General features: G+C 36.9%; 3 protein-coding genes and 1 pseudogene across 4 annotated transcripts in view; 2 read left to right on the top strand and 2 right to left on the bottom strand.

Annotated features, from left to right (window-relative positions):
- The window catches only part of LOC107708462 (sideroflexin-1-like), a 6,969-nt gene extending 979 nt beyond the window's left edge, over positions 1 to 5,990 (top strand). Inside the window, exons 2-10 of the mRNA XM_016512706.1 lie at positions 696 to 866; positions 1,414 to 1,512; positions 2,043 to 2,118; positions 2,737 to 2,822; positions 2,928 to 3,055; positions 3,215 to 3,264; positions 3,366 to 3,415; positions 3,500 to 3,547; positions 3,638 to 5,990. Coding sequence (XP_016368192.1) covers positions 696 to 866; positions 1,414 to 1,512; positions 2,043 to 2,118; positions 2,737 to 2,822; positions 2,928 to 3,055; positions 3,215 to 3,264; positions 3,366 to 3,415; positions 3,500 to 3,547; positions 3,638 to 3,734 — 805 coding nt within the window. The 3' untranslated portion in view covers positions 3,735 to 5,990. The remainder of the gene's footprint in view (positions 1 to 695; positions 867 to 1,413; positions 1,513 to 2,042; positions 2,119 to 2,736; positions 2,823 to 2,927; positions 3,056 to 3,214; positions 3,265 to 3,365; positions 3,416 to 3,499; positions 3,548 to 3,637) is intronic.
- A 1,087-nt stretch (positions 5,991 to 7,077) lies between these two features.
- On the bottom strand, positions 7,078 to 13,004 carry LOC107708461 (redox-regulatory protein FAM213A-like; annotated as a pseudogene).
- Positions 11,724 to 25,425, bottom strand: part of LOC107708463 (transmembrane protein 150A-like) — a 51,990-nt gene continuing 38,288 nt past the window's right edge. The window contains exon 9 of the transcript XR_001636363.1: positions 11,724 to 11,735. The gene's annotated coding sequence lies outside the window, so the exon portion shown is untranslated. The remainder of the gene's footprint in view (positions 11,736 to 25,425) is intronic.
- Positions 18,201 to 24,139, top strand: LOC107708460 (S-adenosylmethionine synthase). 2 transcript variants are annotated; one of them, XM_016512703.1, is made up of 9 exons: positions 18,201 to 18,542; positions 19,802 to 19,879; positions 20,319 to 20,441; positions 20,541 to 20,653; positions 20,740 to 20,883; positions 21,404 to 21,622; positions 21,886 to 22,068; positions 22,203 to 22,336; positions 23,606 to 24,139. In XM_016512703.1, the coding sequence occupies exons 1-9, from the start codon at positions 18,467 to 18,469 to the stop codon at positions 23,706 to 23,708; spliced, it is 1,173 nt and encodes a 390-aa protein (XP_016368189.1). In that variant the 5' UTR covers positions 18,201 to 18,466; the 3' UTR covers positions 23,709 to 24,139. The 2 variants fall into 2 exon arrangements, with proteins under 2 accessions (XP_016368189.1, XP_016368190.1); XM_016512704.1 differs by lacking the exon at positions 18,201 to 18,542 and adding an exon at positions 18,590 to 18,725.

Genomic DNA, 25,425 nt, shown 5'->3' with positions numbered 1-25,425 from the left:
TACATGAACAACATCTCCAGAACTTCTCTGAGAGTTACTTCATGAGCATTTGACCGTTTCATTTGAGTAAAACTATCCTCATATCATAAACACACAGAAATGTAAAGGTATTCACGGCAACCCTTCAAAATAAAAGTTTGGTTTAACTTGAAGGCATTTGCAGAAATATATTACTATTGTTCAGTAGAATGTATGTAACAGGCTGCTACTACTACTACTACTACTAAAATTATTAAAACCTTATTTTTAAGGAATAATCATACAATATTTCTTCAATGTTTTAATTGTAATATTAAATTACCTTTATTTTGCAAAAAATAAAATTTGTTTAATTTTCATTACTTAAAAGATAGATTAAATAAATGTTTTATGCCTTAAAAAAATGTAAATACACAACACAGAATTAATGCTTTGAAATAATTAGACATGCTAAAACAGAATTTGGTAACAATAAAACATAAGGTTGGAAAAAATAAAACATTTCATAGGGCCCTAAACATGTAATATTTGTTAAACTTTTAATAAATTAATGTTAAATTGTTTAAGTTTCATGATTTTAATTTAGACATGCTTTTTGATTAATACAATTTTATTTAACCATTAAAAAGGAGTCCAGAAAAAAAACAAAAAACGGAACCATTATATTATTGTTTTGATGTGTTACTGTTACTGTACTGCTGTGCCCTCCTTTACAGGTTGGGAATCGTGAAGCCTGGGCTAACAGAGGATCAATTATGGAGGGCCAAATACATTTACGACTCTGCTTTCCACCCAGACACAGGAGAGAAAATGCTGCTAATTGGACGCATGTCTGCACAAGTGCCCATGAACATGACCATTACGGGTTGCATGCTTACCTTTTACAGGTAAGCACACTGCCGAACTGGAACGCTTATTGTTCTGGTCACCATATGGACAGGACGTGTATATAGACCTGAAAATGTTATACATTAAAGCCAGAAAAGGAAACTGAGTAAATCTTTCCATGGCCTGGGATAAATATCCCCGCTCAGTTCTGTGAATATTTCCTAAATGAGTCATCATGGAAAAGACAGCACTCCTACTGAATAGCTTAGTTTGGTGGTTTGATTCGGGGTTAGGAGGTTGACTGTTTTATGGTAGTATTTTGTTCTCTCTTAAAACATTGACAGAGTAAAAGAACATTGACTAAGATTGGAAAAAAAATTATATTTCTCTTTTACTGGTTTTGTGGACACTTTTTTTACTTGGATCAGTGAGTCATCTGCAAATGAGTCATTTTGAGCAAGACCAACATGTAACTCAAATTACAGCCTTGTGTGGGAGATTCTTATGACTACAGCATTGTTTATGAAAGGGTTTTTAATTAGAAATAGTCTGAAATAGTTAGAAAAATGCATTTTTTATTGAATTTAAGTCTCTCATTGTTATCAGGACAGCCCCAGCAGTGGTGTTTTGGCAGTGGGTAAACCAGTCCTTCAACGCCATTGTCAACTACACTAACCGCAGTGGAGATGCGCCAATCACCGTGAAGTATGAAGGCTAAGATCACTACTAGAAACAATCTAGATGCAGGTTTCTATATGGAGGCCTCATGGCAGCCCCTTTCTTGATGGTGTGATGTGTTTTGCCCACACTATGTTGGTATATTGCACAATTTAGTTTCCTGAAACTGTTGCATGAGCCAAATTGTCATGATGGCACAAATGGTGGAATCTGTTCCATGGAGCAGTGTTTCATGATCACTACACATTCTGAATACAGGCAGATTCTGACAGCATGCTCATTTATTCATGTTTCCATTCTGATCATGTGTTTATTGACATATGTATATACTGTATATAGGTTATGCAGTGAGGCTTGTTTTAAAATTGTTTATGACGCATGCTTTAGGGATGAGCGCACTACTTCAACATCGTAGCTTTTCTAAACCCAAGTCTTGATAAAAGAGAGTTGTGCATTCTGTAATATCAGTAATTATGATGAGCTCCATGAGAAATATTAATGGTACTGATCTGCTCAGTAATACTTAAGACATATGTATTTTATTTTAACTTTTGCAGTCAGCTTGGAGCAGCCTACGTTAGTGCTACCACTGGAGCTGTAGTAACAGCCCTTGGACTGAAGGCTCTGACCAAGGTCTGTCCTTTCACTAAACTACTCGATATTTATAGTTAATTACAGAGTGACTTTAAGCAAACAAAAAATTGTACCATTAAGATATCAGTTTAATACTCATTATTGTTTTAATTTGCTTTAATATACAGTGGGTACGGAAAGTATTCAGACCCCCTTAAATGTGCTGTGTGTACATTAATGAGGAAAAAAAATTAACTTAAATGATTTTAGCAAATGGCTGCAATATAACAAAGAGTGAAAAATTTAAGGGGGTCTGAATACTTTCCGTACCCACTGTATACACTACTGTTCAAAATCTATTTTTTTAAATTATTTTATTCAGACTCTTATGCTTACCAAGCATTTATTTAATCAAAATTGTGACATTTTATTACAATTTAAATAACTTTTTTTTATTTAATTGTTTTAATAAATGTGTTCTCAGCAGCCATTACTCCAGTCAGCAAGCAGCAAAAGATGTTTAAAAAAAAGAAAAAAAATTTTAGACAGTGGTTAAATATTTTTATCTTTATTACCCTGCGCAAAAATTGGTTTACCTCTTTCTTGCCTTAATTGTTGACTGCTGTTTTTACGTCTACACAATATATAGCAATAGTGACTTGAAATATCTGATCTCAGAGCTTGCCAGCTATTATGGGGCGTTTTGTTCCATTTGCTGCAGTGGCAGCAGCAAACTGTATCAACATACCCTTCATGAGACAAAGGTAAGTGAGAAAACTGGTCTTCAACATTTTAATTACTAAAATGAGCGTATGTTGGTGTTGAATCATCCATTGAATGAATTTTCTCTTTTCTCAATTCTTCTACAGAGAGCTGAAGTATGGTATTCCTGTTACTGATGCTGAGGGAAAACGTCTCGGAGAATCAAGTAAAGCTGCTCAGCAAGCCATCGTACAGGTGGTGGTGTCCCGTATCGGCATGGCAGTGCCAGCCATGGGTAAGCTTTTGTAGATGTTTTTCATCTAAATATTGGAGTTCCTCTATATTTTGGTGTAAGTATTCAACCACTAAACTGATTTTATCTACCTCTTATTCACAGCCAAATAAAGTAGTTAAAAATGAAATTAAGAGAGTGTTCTGAATTTTTCTCAAACAGCTATTCCTCCAGTTATCATGAATGCCTTAGAAAAGAAGGCCTTCATGAAGGTAAGGAATCCAAAACACAGACTCATTTCAAGCATCTCTCTGAATCTTTGTGAGAGGATGTGTTTTTAAACTGCTTTGTAAAATTTCTGTTTGTTTCTCAGCGGTTCCCGGTTCTCAATGCCCCTGTACAAGTTGGACTTGTTGGACTCTGGTGAGTTTTTAAGGCAGTGTTTATTTGCTATACAATGCAATCATTGTTTAAAACAATGAATGAATGACTTATCCATCTTCACAGTCTGGTGTTTGCCACTCCACTGTGCTGTGCTCTGTTCCCACAGAAGAGGTGAGTGCTTCTAATTTAGAAATGCTTTTGCCGTGGTTTGATTGACATGCTGATTTAGGTTGTTGTTGTTTTGTTTTTGTCTTTGTGAAGTTCTATGAAGGTGAGCAGCCTGGAGCTGGAGCTTCAAGAGAGGATACGGCAAAACAATCCTCACATCACCACTGTTTATTTTAACAAGGGTCTGTAATCAGGTCTAGGTTGCAGCCCATGTTGATGTCCTCCACTGCACTGGACATTAGTGGGCACAACTTGAAGAGTAGAACATTTATTTTTGTTTTGCTGTTCTGAGTTATATATTTTTGTCAGTTTTACCCAAGTTATTGTACTATCCAAAATGACTATATGTACAGTGAAGGTCAGAACTTTTCTGCTGGATTTAGTTAAAGATGCTTGAATGTTAACTGCTGCATTGCTTTACGCCTCCATCTAGTGTTGACTGCACACACATAGACTTATTTACCAGTATATTAATTTCTGTCATTTATTCTAGATTATCATATGCATATAGTATGATTTTTTTCCCCCCTAGTTATCTTTGGATTTCCAGGTTTGTGGCTCAAACGTCTGACCAACTCCACTCTCCCATGTGAGTTGTTACTAAGGACAGTTACAGAAATTGGGTTTTCAACTTTATTCTGCCAGAAGGAGTATTTCCACCTTTCATGCTCCACTATGTGCCCATTAAGTGCACTTATGCAGTGAATGCAGTGTGCATTATGTACTACCAAGAAAACCTGAGATGTGCAAACACTCCTTCATGAGCACATCAAAATGCTAATTATTGGGTGACTACCACTGATATCACTTCCTGCAGGTCATACTTCATTATTTCTGTTAAAGCCTTATAGATGTGTGGTTTGAAGTCATCGCAAATGTCTCTGAGACATTTGGTTGTGTGGATTGTAGTTTGTGTACTGAATGGTCAAAATAATATTTATTGAAATATTTAATACTTATTATTAGCATTTGTGATCGTATGAATAATTTCCCCAAATAGGACAGAATGTGTCTGGGGCCTGGGCTAAAAGAAAGAAGCACTACATATCTCAGGCTGCAAGAGCAAATTATAAGAACAGTTTGCTCATGTTTGATAGAGGAAAAATGCTTGTTTGGAGTATGAAGAAAAAGTTGCTTCATATGCCCTGCTTTGATCATGTATTACATCTCAGACATTTACAATTATGGTAACAACAATCAGATTTATTTATTGTTGTCATGGGGGAATCTATTATGTGTTTTTTATTAATATAATGTATATATGTTGATGATGTCAGTCATGGTGTCTGTAGTATATGATATAACCATTAGTAAGTTCACTAGCCTCTGGTCCTGTAACCTGAGCACATATGATCAAACTTGTTTTCCCTGACGTATTGTGGTAATGTTATGGTGTGTAGTTTTTGTTGTTTGGTTCCTGTTGTTTTTGTGGATAAAGTTAACAAACCTTTTTTTGTGGATGAAGTTAACAAAACTTTTTTTTGCCATCACTCTAACAACACTCGTTATTCCCATCATGTCCTCTAAAGAGGCAGTATAGATCTGTTGTTTTTGATTTGAACACTCCATTGTAGGCTAATAATTTAGCCTAATATCGAAGCACATTATATGTTAAGTATGCTGTTGAAAAAGGTAGCCCAGTTGAAAGCCGTCAGGGATTGATGCTTGCTTTAATTAATGCACAAATTCCCAGTTACTATGATGATAGTACAAAAACATGTCTAGATTTGATATAGAAGTGTTGGATATGTTATGCAAACATGACTATTTGATTGTGATTTATACAGAACTGTCTGATTTCTTCCCGGAATGTCCTGTTAACACAAAGTATCACAGACCAGTGTCAAGACTCGTTCTTCCTTTCAAAATGCACAGTGTACCAGCAGATAAAGTTCAGCTGTAATATCAGCAATACAACAAATTATTTAGCAAAGGTGGTGTTTTCAGATCTTACGGACATTTTATGATTGTAAATTGCACTAGACCACTGACAAATGTTTTTTTTGGATGTAAACCCACAATGTTATAATTGTTAAAAATATTACGTTAATGAACCTATAGTGGTCATGTATCATTTTCTATATAATTATAAAATTATGGTTGTCCATCAATTAGTCATATGTGGATCATAATAGATTCAATCAAAAATATAGTCTCACCAGATACATTTGGCATTTTACAAAAATCAGACCACGCCAAAGAAAATTAAGATTGCATATATGCTTGATGCTTAGAGCACATATTGATAAGTCGCCTATAGTGTGGAAAGTGCAGACAAATGCAAGTGCAATAATTGGTGTGATGTAACTTGCATATAAATGTTGCACCAGGAAGACTCACTTCAGCACAATTATTATGGTTATTATTGGTGCTTATTGTTTTATATTGTTTTGTTACATCCTTGTGTATTTTATCTGGTACAGTGTAATAAAGATATTAAACTATGTCTGAGACTATATTTCGTTTGTTAGCATTTGCTATAGATGAACATCATACTTAGAAGAACCAAGAAAAAAAATGGCATATAACAGTTGATTTAAAAGAATCGTTCAAACGATAAGTAACATTTCCTCAACATGTACTTACCCTCAGGTCATCCAAGATGTAGATGAGTTTTATTTATTTTTTGGAACAGATTTGGAGAAATTTAGCATTACATATTGCTCGCCAATAGATCCTCTGCAGTGAATGGGTGCCATCAGAATGAAAGTCCAAACAGCTGATAAAAACACAAGTAATCCACACGACTCCAGTCCATCGGTTTATGTCTTGTGAAGTGAGAAGCTGCATGTTTGTAACAAATTCATATACCTATTTAATTTCAAAACATTTTTTTCCAGCTGAAATACAATCCTTTTCTGAATCAGGAGAGAAATATGCACAGATCAAGCAACATTTAGAAGCAAAAAGAGTTTTAAACGTGTCAGTGGGTTTTGACGTGAGAGGACAACAAGGGATGGACTTTTTCACCGGATGAAAAGTTATGAATTATTTACTCATTTTGGCCAGAACCAGTGCTTTAAAGTTAAAACGCCTTGATGAACTCCTTACAAACACAGCTTTTCATTTCACAAGATGTTAATTGATGGACTGAAGTCATGTGGATTACCATGATGCTTTTGTCAGCTGCTTCAATTCTCATTCACTGCAGAGGATCCATTGGTCAATAATTTATTGAAGGGAAGTAAGTTTTCATTTTTGGGTGAACTATTCCTTTAATCAGACATTTTCTAAACTTGGATGGCTTGGCTTCCCCAGATGGAACACAGATTTCTAATTAAACAAGCAAAATGCTATTATTCGGGCCGTTTCAAAGTCCTCTGCTTTTAAAATGCAAGCGTAAAAGTAGGTGAACAGAGAAAAGCTCTTTGTTGCATGTGCAAATATACTAATCAGAGATTAGAGCTGAATGGCTCAGTAGCAAGTTGTGTTGTGGAGAAATACAATGTAAATGACTGCAATACAAGCAACTTCTCATGTGGATTAACAATACTGAAAAGAATGTCAAATGAAGACAAACTGAATTTTTGGAGATGACATGTTTATTATTCATTGTGTCCACCCCAAGCTGAACCTTTGGCTGCTCACTGACCAGAAACCAGCAGGTTTGTAAGCATGTGTTTGCATCAGATCTGCTCTTTCAACATGGAGTTTGGAGACAGACTTTCATTAATACACATACAACAAAAAAACACCATTGTGGCAGCAGGCAACCGAAGGAATGCAGTAAGGTGAAAAACAACAATACGATTCATGACAAACAAAACAGTATTACTTAATTACACTACATTAGTCTCATTTGTACATACCAGAATTAAAATGAGGCCACAAGCAACTCTGTGGCATTGCCACTTAGCTCTTAAATGTACCAGTCAGTGCTAACAATTCAACATAACCTGAGCTTCTCTCTCTATTCACAGCATTAGTAGGAGATATGAAGTGTGATGAGGTGGATTGTGACTCTAGATCAAGGGAGAACTTTCCTTAATCTCTATTTTAATCAAGCTTGGCAGCTTTGCTGCACCTGACAAACTTAGACAACATCTACTTTTCTACCACAATTTTCTTAGCGGCTTCCAAAACCGACCCTATGCTGACTTTATCTCCAAACTCCTTTTCTCTGTGCTCTAGAAGAACCCCCTGAAAACAACAAAGAACAGGATGTGTGAGGACAAGCACGTGGCTGAAGCTCTGAAATGCACTACCAAACATGACTGTAAATCTTATTTGCATTCATATAGAACATTATATTCTTGACCATTCTGAGTGAATCCAGTGGAGGGAGCAGATGAAAAGGCACTGATGCATATGTGAGAGAGGCGTTTCCTGCACCACCCCTCTGTGGGGTGTCTTGAAGGTGCCAGTGTATTGTCTGTTTCTCAGGAGATCAAAGTATCTGAGTTTCCTGAGTTTCTTTTATCCTTACAACTGCAAAAGCACTCTCTTGGGTGCCATGAAATATCTAAATGATTACCTGTTCACCAGATCCGATGACAAACACTCCTCCCAGAATGAAACCTTCTCCATTCACGTTGCCCTGGTAACCTGACCTCCAGGCCCTTATAAAGTTTTGCCATACTCCCAAGAGAATGAAACCAAGCCCACCCATCTTCCTCTGTTGTGGCCCATAAAAAGCTTGCTGTGCACAAACAGACACCCAGGCAGAAGAATGAATGAATAATCAACTACTGGTAGCTTTTTGCTCTATTTGGTAATACACATCATGCAGACACGACTGAGCTTCCATTTACCATATTTGATGTGCTCTATGCATGTGCGTCAGAAGACTTGGATTAAACCACTCAATTCATATGGGTTACTTTTATTATTTTAAATGTCAAAGTTTTGGTTTTCGTGGGCTTATACAGTGGAGGCACAGAAAACTCCTAGGTTACATAAAAAACATCTTCATTTGTGTTTCGAAGATGAACAAAAGTCTTATGGGTTTGGAATGACACGAGGATGAGTAAATGATGACAGAATTGTCATTTTTGGGCAAACTATCCCTTTAATGTTTACTAACCTTTTCATCCAGGAAAATCTCCCCTACTAAGCGAGGCCTGAAGTCCTGAATCTCTGTACCTACATTCTCCTTCACAACAGCATACAGAGGGACCCCAAGCTCATCCAGCTGGGGCTTCAGAGAGGACAGCTCAGAGGCCTCCTGTAGATAAACAATCATGTTATCAGCAGCCTCACATGTCTCACATGTCATGTATTCATTATTTAGACTACTGTATTTATGCTTTTTGCAACTAATAGTAGTGTAGTATTCCTGGCTTCTTTTTAAGGAATACTTCACCCAAAAATTTAAGTTTGCTGAAAACGTACTCATCCTCGGGCTGTCCAAGAGGTACATGAGTTTGTTTCTTCATTGGAACAGATCTGGAGAAATTTAGCATTTAGTTCTTGCTCACCAGTGGATCCTCTGCAATGAATGGGTGCCGTCAGAATGAGAGTCCAAACAGCTGATAAAAACATCATCAAAATAATCCACAAGTAATCCACATCCATCAATTAATATCTTGTAAAGTGAAACGCTGCTTTTTAACTTTAAACCATCGCTCCTGGCCAAAATGCAATTACAATATTGCAATAATCCACAAATGTCTCCAGTGCATCAATTAGCATCTTGTGAAGTGAAAAGCTACGTGTTTGTAATTTAAAAAACAATCCATCAATAACACGTTTTTAACGTCACACTGGCTAACATACGAGTCTCATCTGAATCGGGAGAGAAATATGCACAGATCAACCACCACTTACAAGCAGAAACGGTCCAAAACGGTTTGCAACAAATATGTTGGTTGATTTTGATGTGAGAGGACAATCAGGGATGGACTGTTTTTACTGGAAGAAGCATATTCCTCAGAAGCAATGATAAAAGTTAAAACGCCTTGTTTTTTTTTTCTTACAAACATGCAGCTTTTCACCTCACAAGACATTAACTGATGGACAGGAGTCTTGTGGATTATTATGATGTTTTTATCAGCTGTTTGGACTCTAATTCTGACGGCACCCATTCACTGCAGAGGATCCATTGGTGAGCAAGTGATGTAATGCTGAATTCCTCCAAATCTGTTCCGAAGCTAACTCATCTACATCTTGGATGGACTGAAAATGAGCACATTTTAAGCAAATTTTTATTTCTGGGTAAACTATTCCTTTATCACAGAATTTCCCCCCAAATTAGTGCTCAGATTCTGTCTGGGCAGTGAATTAGAGCATCTGACTGAACTTTATTATGAGCATGATCACTACCTCTCTGCACAAAAATCATCCAGGTCCCCGGACAGCCATAAACACTGCACCAGATTTCTCCCAGAGAGTTTTCGCTTTTAAAGTCCTCTTATCTGAACGGATGCAGATGAAAAAATATTCAATAAATACTGTGATTCCTTCACTGTTTTTTTGATTATGACAGCAATTGGTAAAAATTTTATTTAAAAAATCCCTAGGATTACTTCCTCTGTATTTCAGTTCATTTCTTACCACTGTTGATGGTTTTCAGGTCAGCATTCCCTAGATACTCTAGAATGGCAGGTGCCGGTTTAGTCAGCAAGAAGTCAGTGTTTGCAAGTATTAAGCCAGCAATGGCGGCCCCCACAGCACCAAGGTCAAGTGACCAAATGCCCATGGCAAGCGTCCCACCCTCCAGAGCAGACGATGACACTGCAGTGAAAATATGTATGGTAAGTTACACGAAACATTATATGTTGTAATATTCTTCTCACAATCAACCCAAAAAACCGTTGAAAGAATACCATTGCACGCAAAGTGTCTGTGTTTTTTTTTTTTTTTTCCATATTTGTACTAAAGGCAAGCATGTAATTGCTATAACACCTCTATACCAAGACATGCTGGGGCAGGAGCAGTACCTTTTGTCATTCTAAAGGGAGACTGGCTGTTCTGGCTTTCCCTCAAGAAGTGGCAGTTTGTCGAAAAAGCACGTACGCATATAGAGTTGACAGAAGTGGGGAACGCTACTGTCTTGAATTCCGGTCGGCATGTAGTGACGGTCAGCGGGGGATACTTTGGAGGGAGGTTATGAGTTATGACTGTCTTATCAAAGGCTAGAAGCTGGGGGGACTGGGACACAGAGACTCTGAACTTAACATCACTATTCACACAAAGACAAAATCTTCCTCTTGGTGGTGACAAAAGGGTCAAACGCATGGGTCGTACTCGCATGAGGGCCATTGCTAACATCCAAGGTGAGTTTAGCCAACCTTTCCCAATCGGGAAAAAGTGAAGTTCAGTGGAAAGCTCTGGAGAGGAAAGGAAAACAGTGCTTTACTTCTCAATGTAGGCTTTTTTTTCTCCAAATTTAAAATAAGTCCTAAAACAACAATGAAACTAAAAAATAAGAACTCTCTGGGTGTACACACTTGTGGAAAAAGTAGTAAGCTTTTATTATTACAGAAATAAAATACTTAAAAAGAACGGTCAAAAGAATGGTTTTTGGAAAATTTATATTAAATGCAATTAGCTTAAGTAACTTAAGTACATCTTTATATGTAATTCCATAATTCTTTAATTTTGACCCATACAATGTATTTTTGGCTATTGCTACAAATATACCCCAGCTACTTAAGACTGGTTTTGTGGTCCAGGGTCACATATGGTTAAATTATACTGTTGAATGTACTGACAAACAATTATGGAAAAACTGAAATATACTTGAATATATTTTCAATTAAAATGTGTATGTTATGTAATTATATAATCGTAATGATTAAGTTGCAATTTGCAATAGTGAATGACACTACAGTTAAAACTATAATCAAGTACTTTACATGTGCAGTAGTACAGGTGCATCTCAATAAATTAGAATGTGTGAGCCAAAATCATCACAATTAAAAGAACCAAAGACTTAAACTACTTCAGTCTGTGTGCATTGAATTTATTTAATACACGAGTTTCACAATTTGAGTTGAATTACTGAAATAAATGAACTTTTCCACGACATTCTAATTTTTTGAGATGTACCTGTATGTTAGTAATACAAAAATAAGTGTATTTCTTTTTAAAAGTGTACTTAAGTGTGTTAAGAAACAGTCATGAAAGTGTTCTCTGTTTAAGAACACTTAAATGGCAACAACAGTTTTTAATTTTCAGGGTTTGAAGTACACTTCAAGTCCAAATACAATTAGTGCACTTCTTTTTCCACAAGGGCATATACTGTACATCTCTGCAGCTTGCTCTTAATTACAGGTATGATTTACCTAATTAAAGGTCTGCACAGCTTTAAAAAAAAATGTATTCTCCTCCCAGAATGCATATTTGAGGGTTTCCTGGTTAGAAAAAACTGTAATTTACCTCACGAAAAGGGAAAAAAACAACAAAGTGTGAACTGCAAAAGACATTTTTATATAGGCACACATGTTAAAATTATATTTAGGTTGACATGATTGCCAATAAACTCTGTTTATCCTAGACACTTGTGCTGATTTCTGTCACTCGGGTGATGTACTTCACTAAACTCCAGAAACAAAAGCGTTATCAAACTCTGTGTTACAGAGTAACACAATCCTCTAGCCTAACCAGCTTACATTTGGCCTGGAAGTGTAGAGAATTAAAAATAATCAGTAAGTTATAACTTATTGCTTGCTGACGTATTAGATAACCCGATGCAAAATCGATAAATTAATGCTAATTAAATGTAAGGGTACTAAAAGGATACTAAAGCAAGGCTGAGTCAGCATGGAGATGACTTTATACTGTGCACTGCTCAGTGCTGGCACAGGAGGTTAAAGTACATTGAGCTAACACCTGCTGGCTAGCTTGTTTGACTAGCCAGAGAGTTAGGTTGTTGTTGCAATGCCAGATACAAGCATTGACAATATAAGAATATTATAAACATTATTATCTGCATTAATGCACAAGAGTTGAAAAAAGATCAAAACGAATAATACTCACGCCTGCAGTTCCGCGGCTCTGTGTCAGTTGGCTGTTAAACTGCGATGTGGGACAGACGCGTTCAGTTGGAGGAGGACTAGCCTGTCTAACCTCTTAAAGAGACAGGCAACACAAAAAAATATGTACTGCGCAAAACTTTTACAAATCCTTCACTGTCGTTCATGCAGTTTAATATACAAATTAAAAGGCACCGGCTGTGATAATGATTAAATAAAGGTTCTTCATTGTGAGACATTCTTATTGATGCAGAAACCCTAACAAGCCCACCTGTCACAGAAGAGAACTGTAGAAAGGAAATATTTAAATTTTTATTTAATGACATCAAAAGTGATTTATGAATACATCTTAAATGGCAGCAAGCATTCAACCAAGATTCAAACATTTTAGTCATAAATTTAAATATCACAAGATTATATTTTTCAGCATCAAGTCAAAAAGGTAAAAGCATCTGAGGCATATGCACCTGCACATCCACAAAGATTTCTCCAGTAAAGAGCTTCTTGAAGTTCTGTATTTCTGTGCCTGTGTCTTCCTTAACAACAGCATACAAAATGATCTTCAGCTTCATAGAGGAGAGCTCAGAGGCCTCGGAGATGACACAGTCACATATGCAGACTATATGAGTTTACAATAGACCCAAAAACGGAACGTTACCGAAATCGGATTGTTTTTACCTCCTTACACAATCATCCAGGCCTTCACACAGCCATGCACTGCACCACACTCTCCTACTGTGTTTTGCTTCTCATCTGACAGAGTAGCTTGAAAAAAGATATTGACATTCCACACACACACACACACACACACACACAGGTGTTAAAAGAAGTGCCAGATGAAAATAATAAAGCTTATTGAAATTATAAACAATCCATACTGAAATCACACTGCTCTATTGATCTAACAAAATGATATAAATTATATGAAATGGTTGTGATATGAAGGCAGTTACACATTTTTATATGACCTCACCAACTCCTGATGTCAAAGGTATGTGTTGTCTATACCTCCAGACTTGCCAATAAAAGGCTTTTTTTTTTTGGATTGTTTATTTATTCATTGCAGAACAAAGCTAACATGGCATACAATAACTATATACAAACCAGGGTTTGCATTAAAAAAAAAAACTATAGGGGTGACACAATATTTATGCACACCTGGAATCCCATGAAGGCTTTTTAAGGAAGAGGTCTGTATAGGAGTGCAGTAGAGCAGCGAAGAACGGGCCTAATGCTCTGAGAACCTGGGTCAAAGATGTCATGGTTAAGATACTACATTCTAAACTCATTACATCAAATACAGAAAGTTTAGTTCCACTACTTTTGTTTCTAACATATAATATTTAGGATATTGAAATATCATTACATAATTATATGATAACTGCTTATGTTGGTTTATAAAATGTTGTAACATAAATGGGGAATTCTAAACAAATATTCATATTTTTAATTATAATAAAAAAATGTAATTATATGCGCGTTCTACGTTCGCGAATCAGTCTGAATGAACAATATAATGGCATTAATGGGAAGACTCATTTAAAATAATAAACAAGGTATGTTAATTTTGTGAGGCTCTCATAATAATCTCAGCCATAAAGTGATATATTTCACAAATAAAGTGAACATCACATCTTTCTGAAAATTCAGCACAGATATTTGCAGAATATGTTTGTACTTCATGAGTTCCTGAGCTCGTTCCACTACATTAGCACATAGCCAGTCCCAGGTGTGTTTGCTTACAAGTGTTAAGAACTTGATTATGTAAGATGATACAGTTAGGTTAGTGGATCTGGGCCAGCTCTATTTTGGTGGTAATAGTTATTTTTAGGGGAGAGGGGTAGAGGCCAGTTGCTTCTGGCTGTTGTAGGCTGGAATGTGCTGAGATGAAAGTTGTCCCAATATCCCACCCTATCCTGCAGCTGCTGCATTCCAGCCGACTGCCGAGCCAATGTGGGAAACCTCCTTCATTTGTTATAGCTGATTATTACAGTAATGACGATGAAGCAGTAACACAGCACTTAATTGTATTTTTAATCAAAATAAATGTAGTATAATTCATCTGTGTTCCATGCTTCATGCACAGTGACTTCAGATTTAGCTTGAAGGCTCTAAACTGGTGATGAGATGGCAGTGAGTATCGGGGTGGAGACTGCATGTGTTTATTGATTTACTGTGTTCATAATGAAAGTTCATAAATAGATGGCAGAGTTTCAAATCAGAGACTCAGCTTAGGTTTCATACCCAGCACCAACTGTAAAGTTCACCTAGGTCTACCTCATTGGAGCACTTTCAAGAGTTTCTGTCTTACCCATGTGTCTGGGTTACGGGCCAATCAGCTGTAAGCATACATACCCCACCTACTAAATGTCCTCATCTCAGTTAGCCATTGGCTGACGCACTTCACTCCTCCATGCTTATCTAAAGAGTTTACCTTTAAAAAAATGGGGCAGGGCAGGTGACTGTGTTTATCGCCGTACACCAATCAGCATCAGCCACGTACGTTTTGTACCAAGAGAATGGTAACAAAATATAAACAGATGTTTTTCACCTCAACTAACATCAACCTTTCAACCTGTGTACTTCTGCCACAATTACATCATCATCTTAATACAAAAACTGACCTGCCTAACATAAAGACATAAAACACATGCATATATCCACATAATGTTTTATGTACAATATATTCTATTTCTAACCACTGAAGATCAACATAATATCTTGTTATGCATTATACATTGTTATTATTATGTATTAATTCTCTCTCTTGCATGAAGCATAAGCAACAATAACACCTTCCTGATAAAACTCAAATGATGCACGTCATCCACACCAACTGGAATCATTTTCTGGATAAAGAGATAAAGATTAAGTGCCCATTTTCAATGAGTGAACCTGGTCGACAAGAAAGATAAATTAAAAGAATTAAAAAGAATTAAAACACACAGAAATGCCTTAAAATTTCTGAAGAATTCAGAAACCAACTACCCTATTAAGGTGCACCAGTCAACAAAGCTCTGCATAACAGGCCTCTGTGTGTGAGTGATATAAAAGAAGCGAAATTTGAAGTTTGACAAAAAGCTCATTAACAAGCTGTTGTGGTCAAATAACCACAAAACCAGCTTTTTTTGTAAAAAATAGTAAAAATACAAACAATGCCCACACTTTAAAACGTCTAAATTGCAATATGATGATGGCATTCCCTATAGAATGACTATATGTCTTGTTGAAATCAAACAAGAATGGATGGAAATACCATTGGAGAAAGTGTTACAGTCTGCTGAAAGTAAAGCGTAGGAGAAAGTTAATCTTTTAGCTGGACAATGATCTCAAACACAAGGACAAATGACATATGAAAAGAGGTGAATGTCCTACAATTGTCCCCATTACTGTCCAGTTGAAAAAGTGGCTTTTTTTTTTTTTGAAAGCTGAGTTGTGTCATCCCACTAAACTCTGTATGGAGAAATGGGTCTAAATCATATCCGAGTTTCAGTACCTAAAATATTATTGTACAGTAGGAGTTTTAGGTACAATGAGAGAACTTGGTTAGAATGCTGAACATCCTCTATAACTAAACATTTGTTAACACTTTTGTTTAGGGACCAATTCTCACTATTAACTAGTTGCTTATTAGCACTCATATTACTAGCATATTAGCTGTTTATTACTACTTATAAAGCACATATTAATGCCTTATTCTGCATGACCATCTTTTAGATCGCTTAACCCGACCCAATACCTAAACTTAACAACCTTATGAACTATTAATAAACAGCAAATTAGGAGTTTATTGGTACAGGTCTTGAAATCAGCATAATGGATAGGTCTATATTTCTTTCCATGTGATTTTAAAAAAACGCAATAGCTGTGGATTATTGGACATGAATAGTTCTGTCATATATGTAGACCAGGAGTGGACCAGTCATACACACACAGTACACAGGGCTACTGACTATCTAGCCATGAACTTTTAAACCAGTTCATTATAGACCTGCTTGCATCCGTTCAATTTTCTGATCCTGTTTGTTCGGGTTTGTTTTCTGACAAGATTGTTAGGCCATTTCTGAACAGCTACCACATATCTACTCACAGCTGAAGGACCATAGTTCATGAAGTGTGGTCTCACGTGCTCACCTGTTTGTACGTGTGTAGTTTTAAATTGTCAATGGACATAATTACCAGTGTTTTTGCTGTTGTTGTTGTTTATCAGAGTTCATCTTTTATGCCACATGTCTCAGTTTGAGAGTTCAACAAGAAACTGACTTTGTCTCGCCATCTCACTTCATTGACTAATTTTTTCGCTAAAAATTCTCCCCCCAAAATAACATTTCTACACTTCTCACCAACTGCAAAATTATAATATTATAATGCTTATGCTAAACACATCTGTTCACAGAAAAGCATCAATACATTTATTCAGCATCTATGCAATCCACTGTCACAGTTCAGTCAGTTATAGGTAAAGTTAGGTCATTCCTATAGGTTCCTATAGATTTTGTTTGTCTTTCTGCTCAAATGTAAAAGCAGAATGTTTAATCCTATGTAGGGGTGCCTAAAGAACTGGAGAGTAACTAAGATCACAATCCTGCCATGTCACCAATTTTGCATTTGACAGTAGGGCGTTAGACTGGGGAGGGCCTGTACTAAAAGTTTCTTTCTAAGTATTTACTAAATGACAATAAACTTGCCTTCTATCAAGTCAAGTCACCATTATTTATATAGCGCTTTAGATTGTTTTAAGGCAGTGTCACAGTAATAAACAAGGAAATAACAGAATCAGTGACGCAGACTTAAGTGAGACGAATTCAAATTCTGCTGCAAAGCAACCCAAAAGTGTCATTATTCAGCTCAAATTCATGTTTTAGAGCTCTTGAAATATTTTGATTTTGAGAGAGATTTAGTGGTATGCAACTCAAATGCCGCAGATCAGAGAATGAAGCAACAAAATAAAATGTATGAAAATAAATTATGTACACTATTAGGCTACAATAATTAATAAATACATTAATTTTGCAAAGTTGTGATCCAGTGGGTCTTCCTAATTTGACATTTCAACCCTTGGTCACATCCTGGCTTGACCCATATTGCACCTTTGAAGCTTTGAAATGGAACATTTAATTGAGAATGTGGAAATCTTCAAACTACAATTGACAGCAGAAATAGAAATAAGAAGTGGTCATATCAAGATACATAATAATCCAAAACCTGCACATTATAAGCACAGTCTAAGCATAGACAGTTCAAACAAAGATAAGGACAACATGTCTTGGAACAGACCTTGATTGTTATACGTTATACCACAGTGTTTTAAAAAAAATTTTGCAATACATTTATTACACTACCACAGAAAAATACATTTTTGCCAAGCACATGTCCTTTTCAAATGAGAGGAGTGCTGTATCATTCAATCACATCTGCAACTTCACCACACCCCTTCAGATTTTATATTACTTGACATAACGTTTCCACAAAGTTGATCATAAATCACCCTCAGGTCTGTTTGTAAAAGCTCCAGCCCTGATACTTATTAGTGTGATGTGAGGATGATTTCAAGCCCACAAGTGTCCACTGACAACAGCAACCCTCCCACCACAAAGAAAACCTTCCTATTACAGAGCTGAGTGCACAAGGGGTTAACAGAGTGTTTCTGAAAGTTTGAATCTCCTCCCCTCAAACAACACCCCCTGGAATGGTCTGCCCCACTAGTTCACTTGACACCTGTGTGTATGTGTGTATATTTGTGAGTGAGAGAGTGAGTAAAGCTTAGTGTGTGTGTTTTCTTTCTGCCATATATAGGGGCAAACTTGCTGAGACAAGGTTGTGTGTTATATAGTCTATGATCTATCTGTAAACCTCACTTTCTTTCTATCTTTCTTCTATACCCTCGAGACTGTAAGGAGTTCTGCATACTTGGCCTGCTTTAACCACAGTTGGAGGAAAATTATTAAGAATTTGATAGATTACTTTGTCCTGTTGATTTTGAAGATCTGTTCAGTTGCTGGCAAACATGGAAGGACTGAATGACGTTCATGATGACGGATCCTTCATGTTCACATCAGAGTCTGTGGGAGAAGGGCATCCAGGTGATTTTCAATCTGAACTTTTAAATTAAACTCTCAAAAATGCTTTTTAAAACTTTGTAGTATGTACTACATAACTTTTGTATTCTTTACCTGGGTGCTTGCTTGGAGAAAAACCCTAAAGACATGTAGCTACCTATAGACGAATTCACCTGCCTCAACAAGTCATTGGAGCATATAGAAGTGGTGAGCTGGTTAAACAACAGTTCGTACAGAAATAAGCTGCTTAAGCAACAGTTCAGTGGGGTTCATTCACACTTTCAGTAACAATACTTCCACAGTACCATGTGCTTAGCTGGTATTTCATTGAGTGAAAGTGTAGTAGACAAAAATAGTCAATTAGGGGTCATGACTTTTACAGGGGTGTTAAATTCCTGCCTATCACTTGGTGGCTTTTCTCAGTTACATATTTACTATGCAATTTATTTCATAATGAACTTACTTATACAAAGAATGATTTGATTATGACACCATCCCATGGCTGTATGAGTCAATTATTGGCACACCTGTATGCCAACAGATTTTGCTTCAGTAGTTATTTCTGTTTCAGGTGGGAACTTGCCAGACCTCATATTTCTTATCGACCATATTGCGGTTCTCTCATGTCATGCTATAAGGCCAAAGTGCTATAGACAGTTTCATATGCTGCACTCCTGAAATTTGTCAAGTCAGTTTGATTAACATTTCACAATACATATTTCAAACCTTCTTTAAAGAAAACTTAATGACGCTTAATGAGTTTTAATGACTTTTAATCTAATCTGGTCTGGTTCCTCCTAGACAAATTTTGCAAACCTGTCTGGTTCACATGAACAATTTTGAGAGTCTTGATAAACATCTCACATCAGCACATATTTCAGCAGATCAATCAATAGGTGTACATGTGCAGGACGCAAAAAAATCTATTCCATAATGCTCCAGACTGAAGCGACCTCATAGATTTGCCTTGTTTGTCTTATATTATCACCTGAGATGTTGTTTTTGACAGCGTAGTTTCTGATGTAACTCAACTAAACTGTTGCCTCAGCTAGCAGCACAAATATAGACTGAGTGAATGATTCTGAAAGGAGAGGACCACCGGTATTGTCCTCCAGCTGCTCAGCTGGGGTTTTGCTTTGTCGGGATTCCTATGTCCTACAGTCTTGCTATAGGACAGGCATTTCAACTGAAACTTTCTGGTGTTATAACTTTAAACGCACACTTGAACCTTAATCTGAACCATTACATAACTTAGTTTTATTATGGTGTGATTTCGTTAATAGATAAAATCTGTGACCAAATCAGTGATGCAGTTCTTGACGCACACTTGAAGCAGGACCCGGATGCTAAAGTGGCCTGTGGTGAGTGAACATTTTTAATCACAAACAAAATAAACACATAAAATCCTTCTGTATAAACACGAGTGTCAATATACTCTTTGAAAGTTTATAGTCCAACAGCTGGTCACTTATCTTGACGCTTGTTCAGTTATAGAGTGACCATTTCTTGTACTCTTTCTGTCCCTAAAGTTTAAGGGCAATTAAATGGATAACATCTTCATGTCTAAATTTAACCTAGCAATGGATTATACAGTGGCAACTTCCATTTTTTAAGGGTCGTTTGAATACACTCTAAAAAATGCTGGGTTGTTTCAACCCAACTTTGGGTCAAATATGGACTAACCCAACTTTTGGGTTAAAAATTTAATCCAGCGGTTGGGTTAGTCCATATTTGACCCAAAGTTGGGTTGAAACAACCCAGCATTTTTTAGAGTGTAATTAAGGTTGTCTTAATCATCAGAAACTGTTTGTAAGACTGGTATGGTACTTCTCTGCGGTGAGATCACATCTCGGGCCAACGTTGACTACCAGAAGATTGTGCGTGACACCATTAAACACATTGGTTACGACAACTCTGAAAAAGGTCAGGAGCAATACATATTTTGATTTTCAGCATACCGCCTGGTACTTTTGATCTATACTAACTCATCCACCATTTTTTCCCACTCTTTCCTCTGTTCAGGCTTTGACTATAAAACCTGCAATGTGCTGGTGGCTCTCGAGCAGCAGTCTCCTGATATAGCGCAGGGTGTCCACATTGACAGACATGAAGAAGACATTGGAGCTGGAGACCAGGTCCGAACACAACGGATGTGTAAAAATGTGTTTGAGCACATAATTCATGATAAACATCCTCATTTTGCATTTCCATTGTGTTTTAGGGACTCATGTTTGGCTATGCCACTGATGAGACGGAGGAGTGCATGCCACTCACAATTGTCCTCGCTCACAAACTCAATGCCAAAATGGCCGAGCTGCGGCGGGATGGCACCATCCCATGGCTCCGCCCAGACTCAAAAACTCAGGTCAGCAAAACAAGAATGAAAAAACTAAATGTTATGCTTAGAAGAAAAACCAAAAAGGTTGTGAAGTTACTTTTGCACACTTGTATTCGAAAGTTTATATAATTGAGTCTTTAAAGCCACAATGTGCAGGTTCAAAGCCCCTGACTGACATTGACCATGCTATCTTATCTGACAAGTGTTCATTGAATCAACACATTGGCCAATAGGTGTGACGCCTGTTGAGCAAGATAGTGACCATGAGGCGGTCTCTTTTAATGCTTGAGAGAAAATGACCCCCAGCATGACATCCAGGGTCTCCGGTCCTTACTTTTCGCAGTGGGACAGAGGACACGACTGTGCACCCGTCAATCTCAGGAGCATGCCAGCAACTCAAGCTGGACAGCTTTCAGGAAGCTGAAACCTCTGGTCTATTTTAGAGTCATGCCATTTTCAGACGTACAGAAGGAAATGTCCTTCAAATTCCCTATGTCAAAAAAATTATGACTTCAGATGTTTTCCTATATGATTTCCACAACTCCAGGTCACTGTGCACTACAAACAGGAGAATGGTGCTGTGATACCTTTGCGTGTCCATACAGTGGTCATCTCCGTCCAACATGACGACTACATTTCACTGGAGGAGCAGAAGCTTATTCTGAAGGAGAAGGTCATCAAAGCTGTGGTGCCAGCAAAATATCTCGACGATAAGACTGTCTACCATCTGCAGCCAAGTGGACGCTTTGTCATCGGAGGGCCTCAGGTGAGCACCTTCTGTTAGTTGGTTGTATGGAACACTGTTGTATACTGCACTTTTAACATCGACACCAAAACAGCACTGGCTCTGACATTGTAGCGGAACATGGCGAGCCATGGTGAGCTTCATTAAGATGAAGAGCTGTTTCATGTTTCTTCACAAAATTCTCCCTTTGTTTTTCCACAGGAAAAAATAACTGCCTATTGGTTTGGAATGACACGAGGATGACAGAATTTTCATTAAACCATAAAACAATCTTTGCTTTTCAGGGAGATGCTGGTGTCACGGGTAGGAAGATTATTGTAGACACATATGGTGGATGGGGGGCTCATGGTGGTGGGGCCTTCTCTGGAAAGGACTACACCAAGGTGGACCGCTCTGCTGCCTATGCTGCACGCTGGGTGGCTAAATCTCTGGTGAAGGCCAAACTGTGCAGAAGAGTGTTGGTTCAGGTGAGACGAAAGTGTAGACACCTTCAATAACATCTTACAAGTTTAAAAACTGTGAACAATGTATAAGGTTGTGTCTAGACAAAAAAGTTGATCTACATTATTGACCAATTTTATCTGGTATGGATTAAAACTAGGTGTCTTATGCCATTGGAGTCGCGCACCCTCTCTCAATCTCCCTCTTCACCTATGGCTCATCGGAAAAAACAGAGAAGGAGTTGCTACAGATTGTCAACAAGAACTTTGACCTCCGACCAGGTGTCATTGTTAGGTAAACAATTAATAAGATAATACGTTGTTATTATGTTCTTCTACTTTATGAAGAGAAAACAACAATTTCTGTTTTTCAGCCTTAAAAACCAAATGGTTAATTTCAGTATTTTGTGTGGGTGAGTTAAAATAGAGGGAGACATTATTTACATGGAATTTAGTTCACTAAAATAAGGGAGAATTGTTATCTGTTATTTCATCTGTTCAGTAAGTGCCAAGTAATGTTATACCCATCCAATCAGGTTTGCTTGGAGTAAAATATCATCTAGCCTACTTTTAGTAGATGAAAACAACATTTTAGTCAACGAGTAAGCACAAAATAAAATTAACATTTTATATATTAATTTAAACATATATCAATATTTAACAAAAACAGCAAGTGAAAACTGTCCTTGTGAAAGCTCTTGAAATAATGAGGGCACTATTGTAATACAATATTGTGAATTCTTTACGCTTTAGTCATTTAATGTCCAGGTTTTAGTGTGTTAAGTGTATTTACAGCATGACTGACACATTCTGACTAGCATGGAACTTAGTTCAAGTTCACATGTTTGCACCACTTTGGGCAGATTCAAAGGTGTAATATTATGAATATGTGTTTGTGTGTGTGTGTGTGTGTGTGTGTGTGTGTGTACCTGGTATTATTTACATTACTGGGACCAAATGTCCCCATGAAGGATAGTAATACCAGTAATTTTTGACCTTGTGAATTCATTTTTTGGTCCCCATGAGGAAAACATCTTATAAATAACACTAAATAATTTTTTCAGAAAATCTAAAAATGCAAAAAGTTTTCTGTGAGGGGTAGGTTTAGGCCTACAGTTTGTACAGCATAAAAACCATTACATCTATGGGAAGTCCCCATAAAACAGTGTGTGTATACCGGATCTTAAAAATATGTGGCATGAAGGAAAAAAAAAGAAGAAGAAGAAGAGAATTACACTGATTACAATCCTGCTCTATCCTCATAGTAATATATGTAAACATGGCATTTCCCAGTTTTTCCTCCAGGGGGAGTATCACTACCACCAATGTACTCGAAATGGCGGTTCTACTTTGTATTAGGTGTCTCTTAATTCAAATTAATTCAATATGCATTATACATAGTATAAAATATAAATTATTTAGTATAAATATTTAATAAGTACCGATGTAGGCTACATAAATCTGGTAGCCTACATTTTATTAAATTAAGAACAGTTTTGGTTCAAGTAGGATTCAGGTGTGGGCTGTTTGGTGAAAAGCTAACTAACTCAATTTCCACTGACAGGGACCTGAACCTGAAGAGGCCGATATACCAGAGCACCGCCTGCTACGGTCATTTTGGCCGATCAGAGTTCCCCTGGGAGATGGCCAGGAGTCTCAAGGTTTAGAGGTGTGCGAGTCCTACCTTCAGTCATTCAGTTGCTCTTTCCTCCAGCGCAACTCTCTCAGCTGATTTTGGTTCTCTTCCCGCATATGCTACATTTCAGATTAGAAGAATATAGCCTACTGTAAATGTCAAGATTGATAAATTAAAAGACGTCTGTCGTGAAAGGATCCCTCACAACTGTTTCATCACGTCGACACTCATGACAATCGATCATTCCTTAAAGCTGAAGTGCGTCCTATCCCAGCTTGCCATAGAGAAAACTTAAACTAATCAACTTTAAGTAATCAGATTAAATACTTTAAAAAGTGTAAGTACTGTGACTCTGTGGTGCTATCAAAATATTACTCGTCAGCAGCAACACTGGCGGGAGTTTTGGGCGGGAATAGCCTATCTGTTTTTCCGATCAACTGAGGAGGGTTCAGAAAAACTGGGGGGAAAACACATTTCAGCTTTATACTTAAAATTATGTAAATCACAATTATTCGGAATTTACTACATTGCAATTTCTTTTCCTCTATCATGAGTCAAATAGCTACTATTTAATCGGGTTTTCATTGTGGCTGTAACCTGAGTTACAGCAACGTGTTGTTATAAGCATAATGTGAACCATTGGGAGCTTTAGGTTTTATACATGTTATACAATCTGAGAATCATATTCCTTGCATCATATTTACCGTCTTAAAAGGGTCTAATTTGTGTGCCTTTTTCTTGCATCATAAGAACATTAGCTTTTTATGCTTCATTTGTGACTGCATTAAGCTCATTAATGTTTGATAATGGCAGAGGGATATTTTTTGAATATTGTTGTTTATGTGTACAGATCCTGTGCTGGTCTTACATTAATTGTCACCACTGGAGAGTGAGCATGTGTATGTGTGTTTATGTACTTCAGTTATGAACAAAGCCAGATAATGTTGCACACTTGAGATGTGTGTGAAAGCCACTCATTTGTTTTCTTTAGACTTCTGAGTTCAACAGAGGCATTAACCCTTAAAAACACTATAAACCATCTTATTCTTACCGTTTTCTTTCAGATTTTCAACTTTTGTCTTTAAGATTGAATTTGAGATCTGACATGTAAATAATTGTGAATAATTAAAAGTGTGGAAAATTCTTCATATATGTCTGGTGTCAGAATGGATGTCTTTAAACACAACAAATGACTCATTTATTGGTTAATATGCCAACCAGTCATTTCATTAGGTTGAATTATGTGCAAGGATTATGTTTATTACACAAATTTGCAATAGGTAACCAAAATCTGAAGCAAAGCATTTGATAAGTCAAACAAGAATAACAAATTCAATGTGTTTAAATAAACTCCAAGGGCATGGTGACCACTAACAGGAATTGTGTGACACAGTCTACATGACTTAAGCAAAGTTCATTCACAGAGATAAGAGAAAAGTTAATGAAAGTAATGTTTGATTCTGCTTTATTTCCATACATTTTAAGGCAAATTTACAGCACAACCAAACACCCCAAAACATTTCTCCAATGAGTGATTCAATCTTTGGTTGAAACAAAGGCACATGAAGATATTTTTTGCTATCTGGTATATCATTAAATGCTAATGTGTGGCAGAGTCTTGTTGAATGATGACAGCATGTTTGCAACAGTACAGCTATTGACCGTCAGACTTCAGAGTCCAAGTTTAAGCAAACTTAATAGATAATACATGAAGGAACACAAGTCTAGGCAAAAGGTAACGCAGGAAA

This window comes from Sinocyclocheilus rhinocerous, unplaced genomic scaffold (assembly GCF_001515625.1).
Source record: "Sinocyclocheilus rhinocerous isolate Xijiao unplaced genomic scaffold, SAMN03320098_v1.1 scaffold295, whole genome shotgun sequence".
NCBI lineage: Eukaryota > Metazoa > Chordata > Actinopteri > Cypriniformes > Cyprinidae > Sinocyclocheilus > Sinocyclocheilus rhinocerous.
Note: the sequence above shows the minus strand (reverse complement) of the source record. Positions and strands in the feature narration are given on the sequence as shown.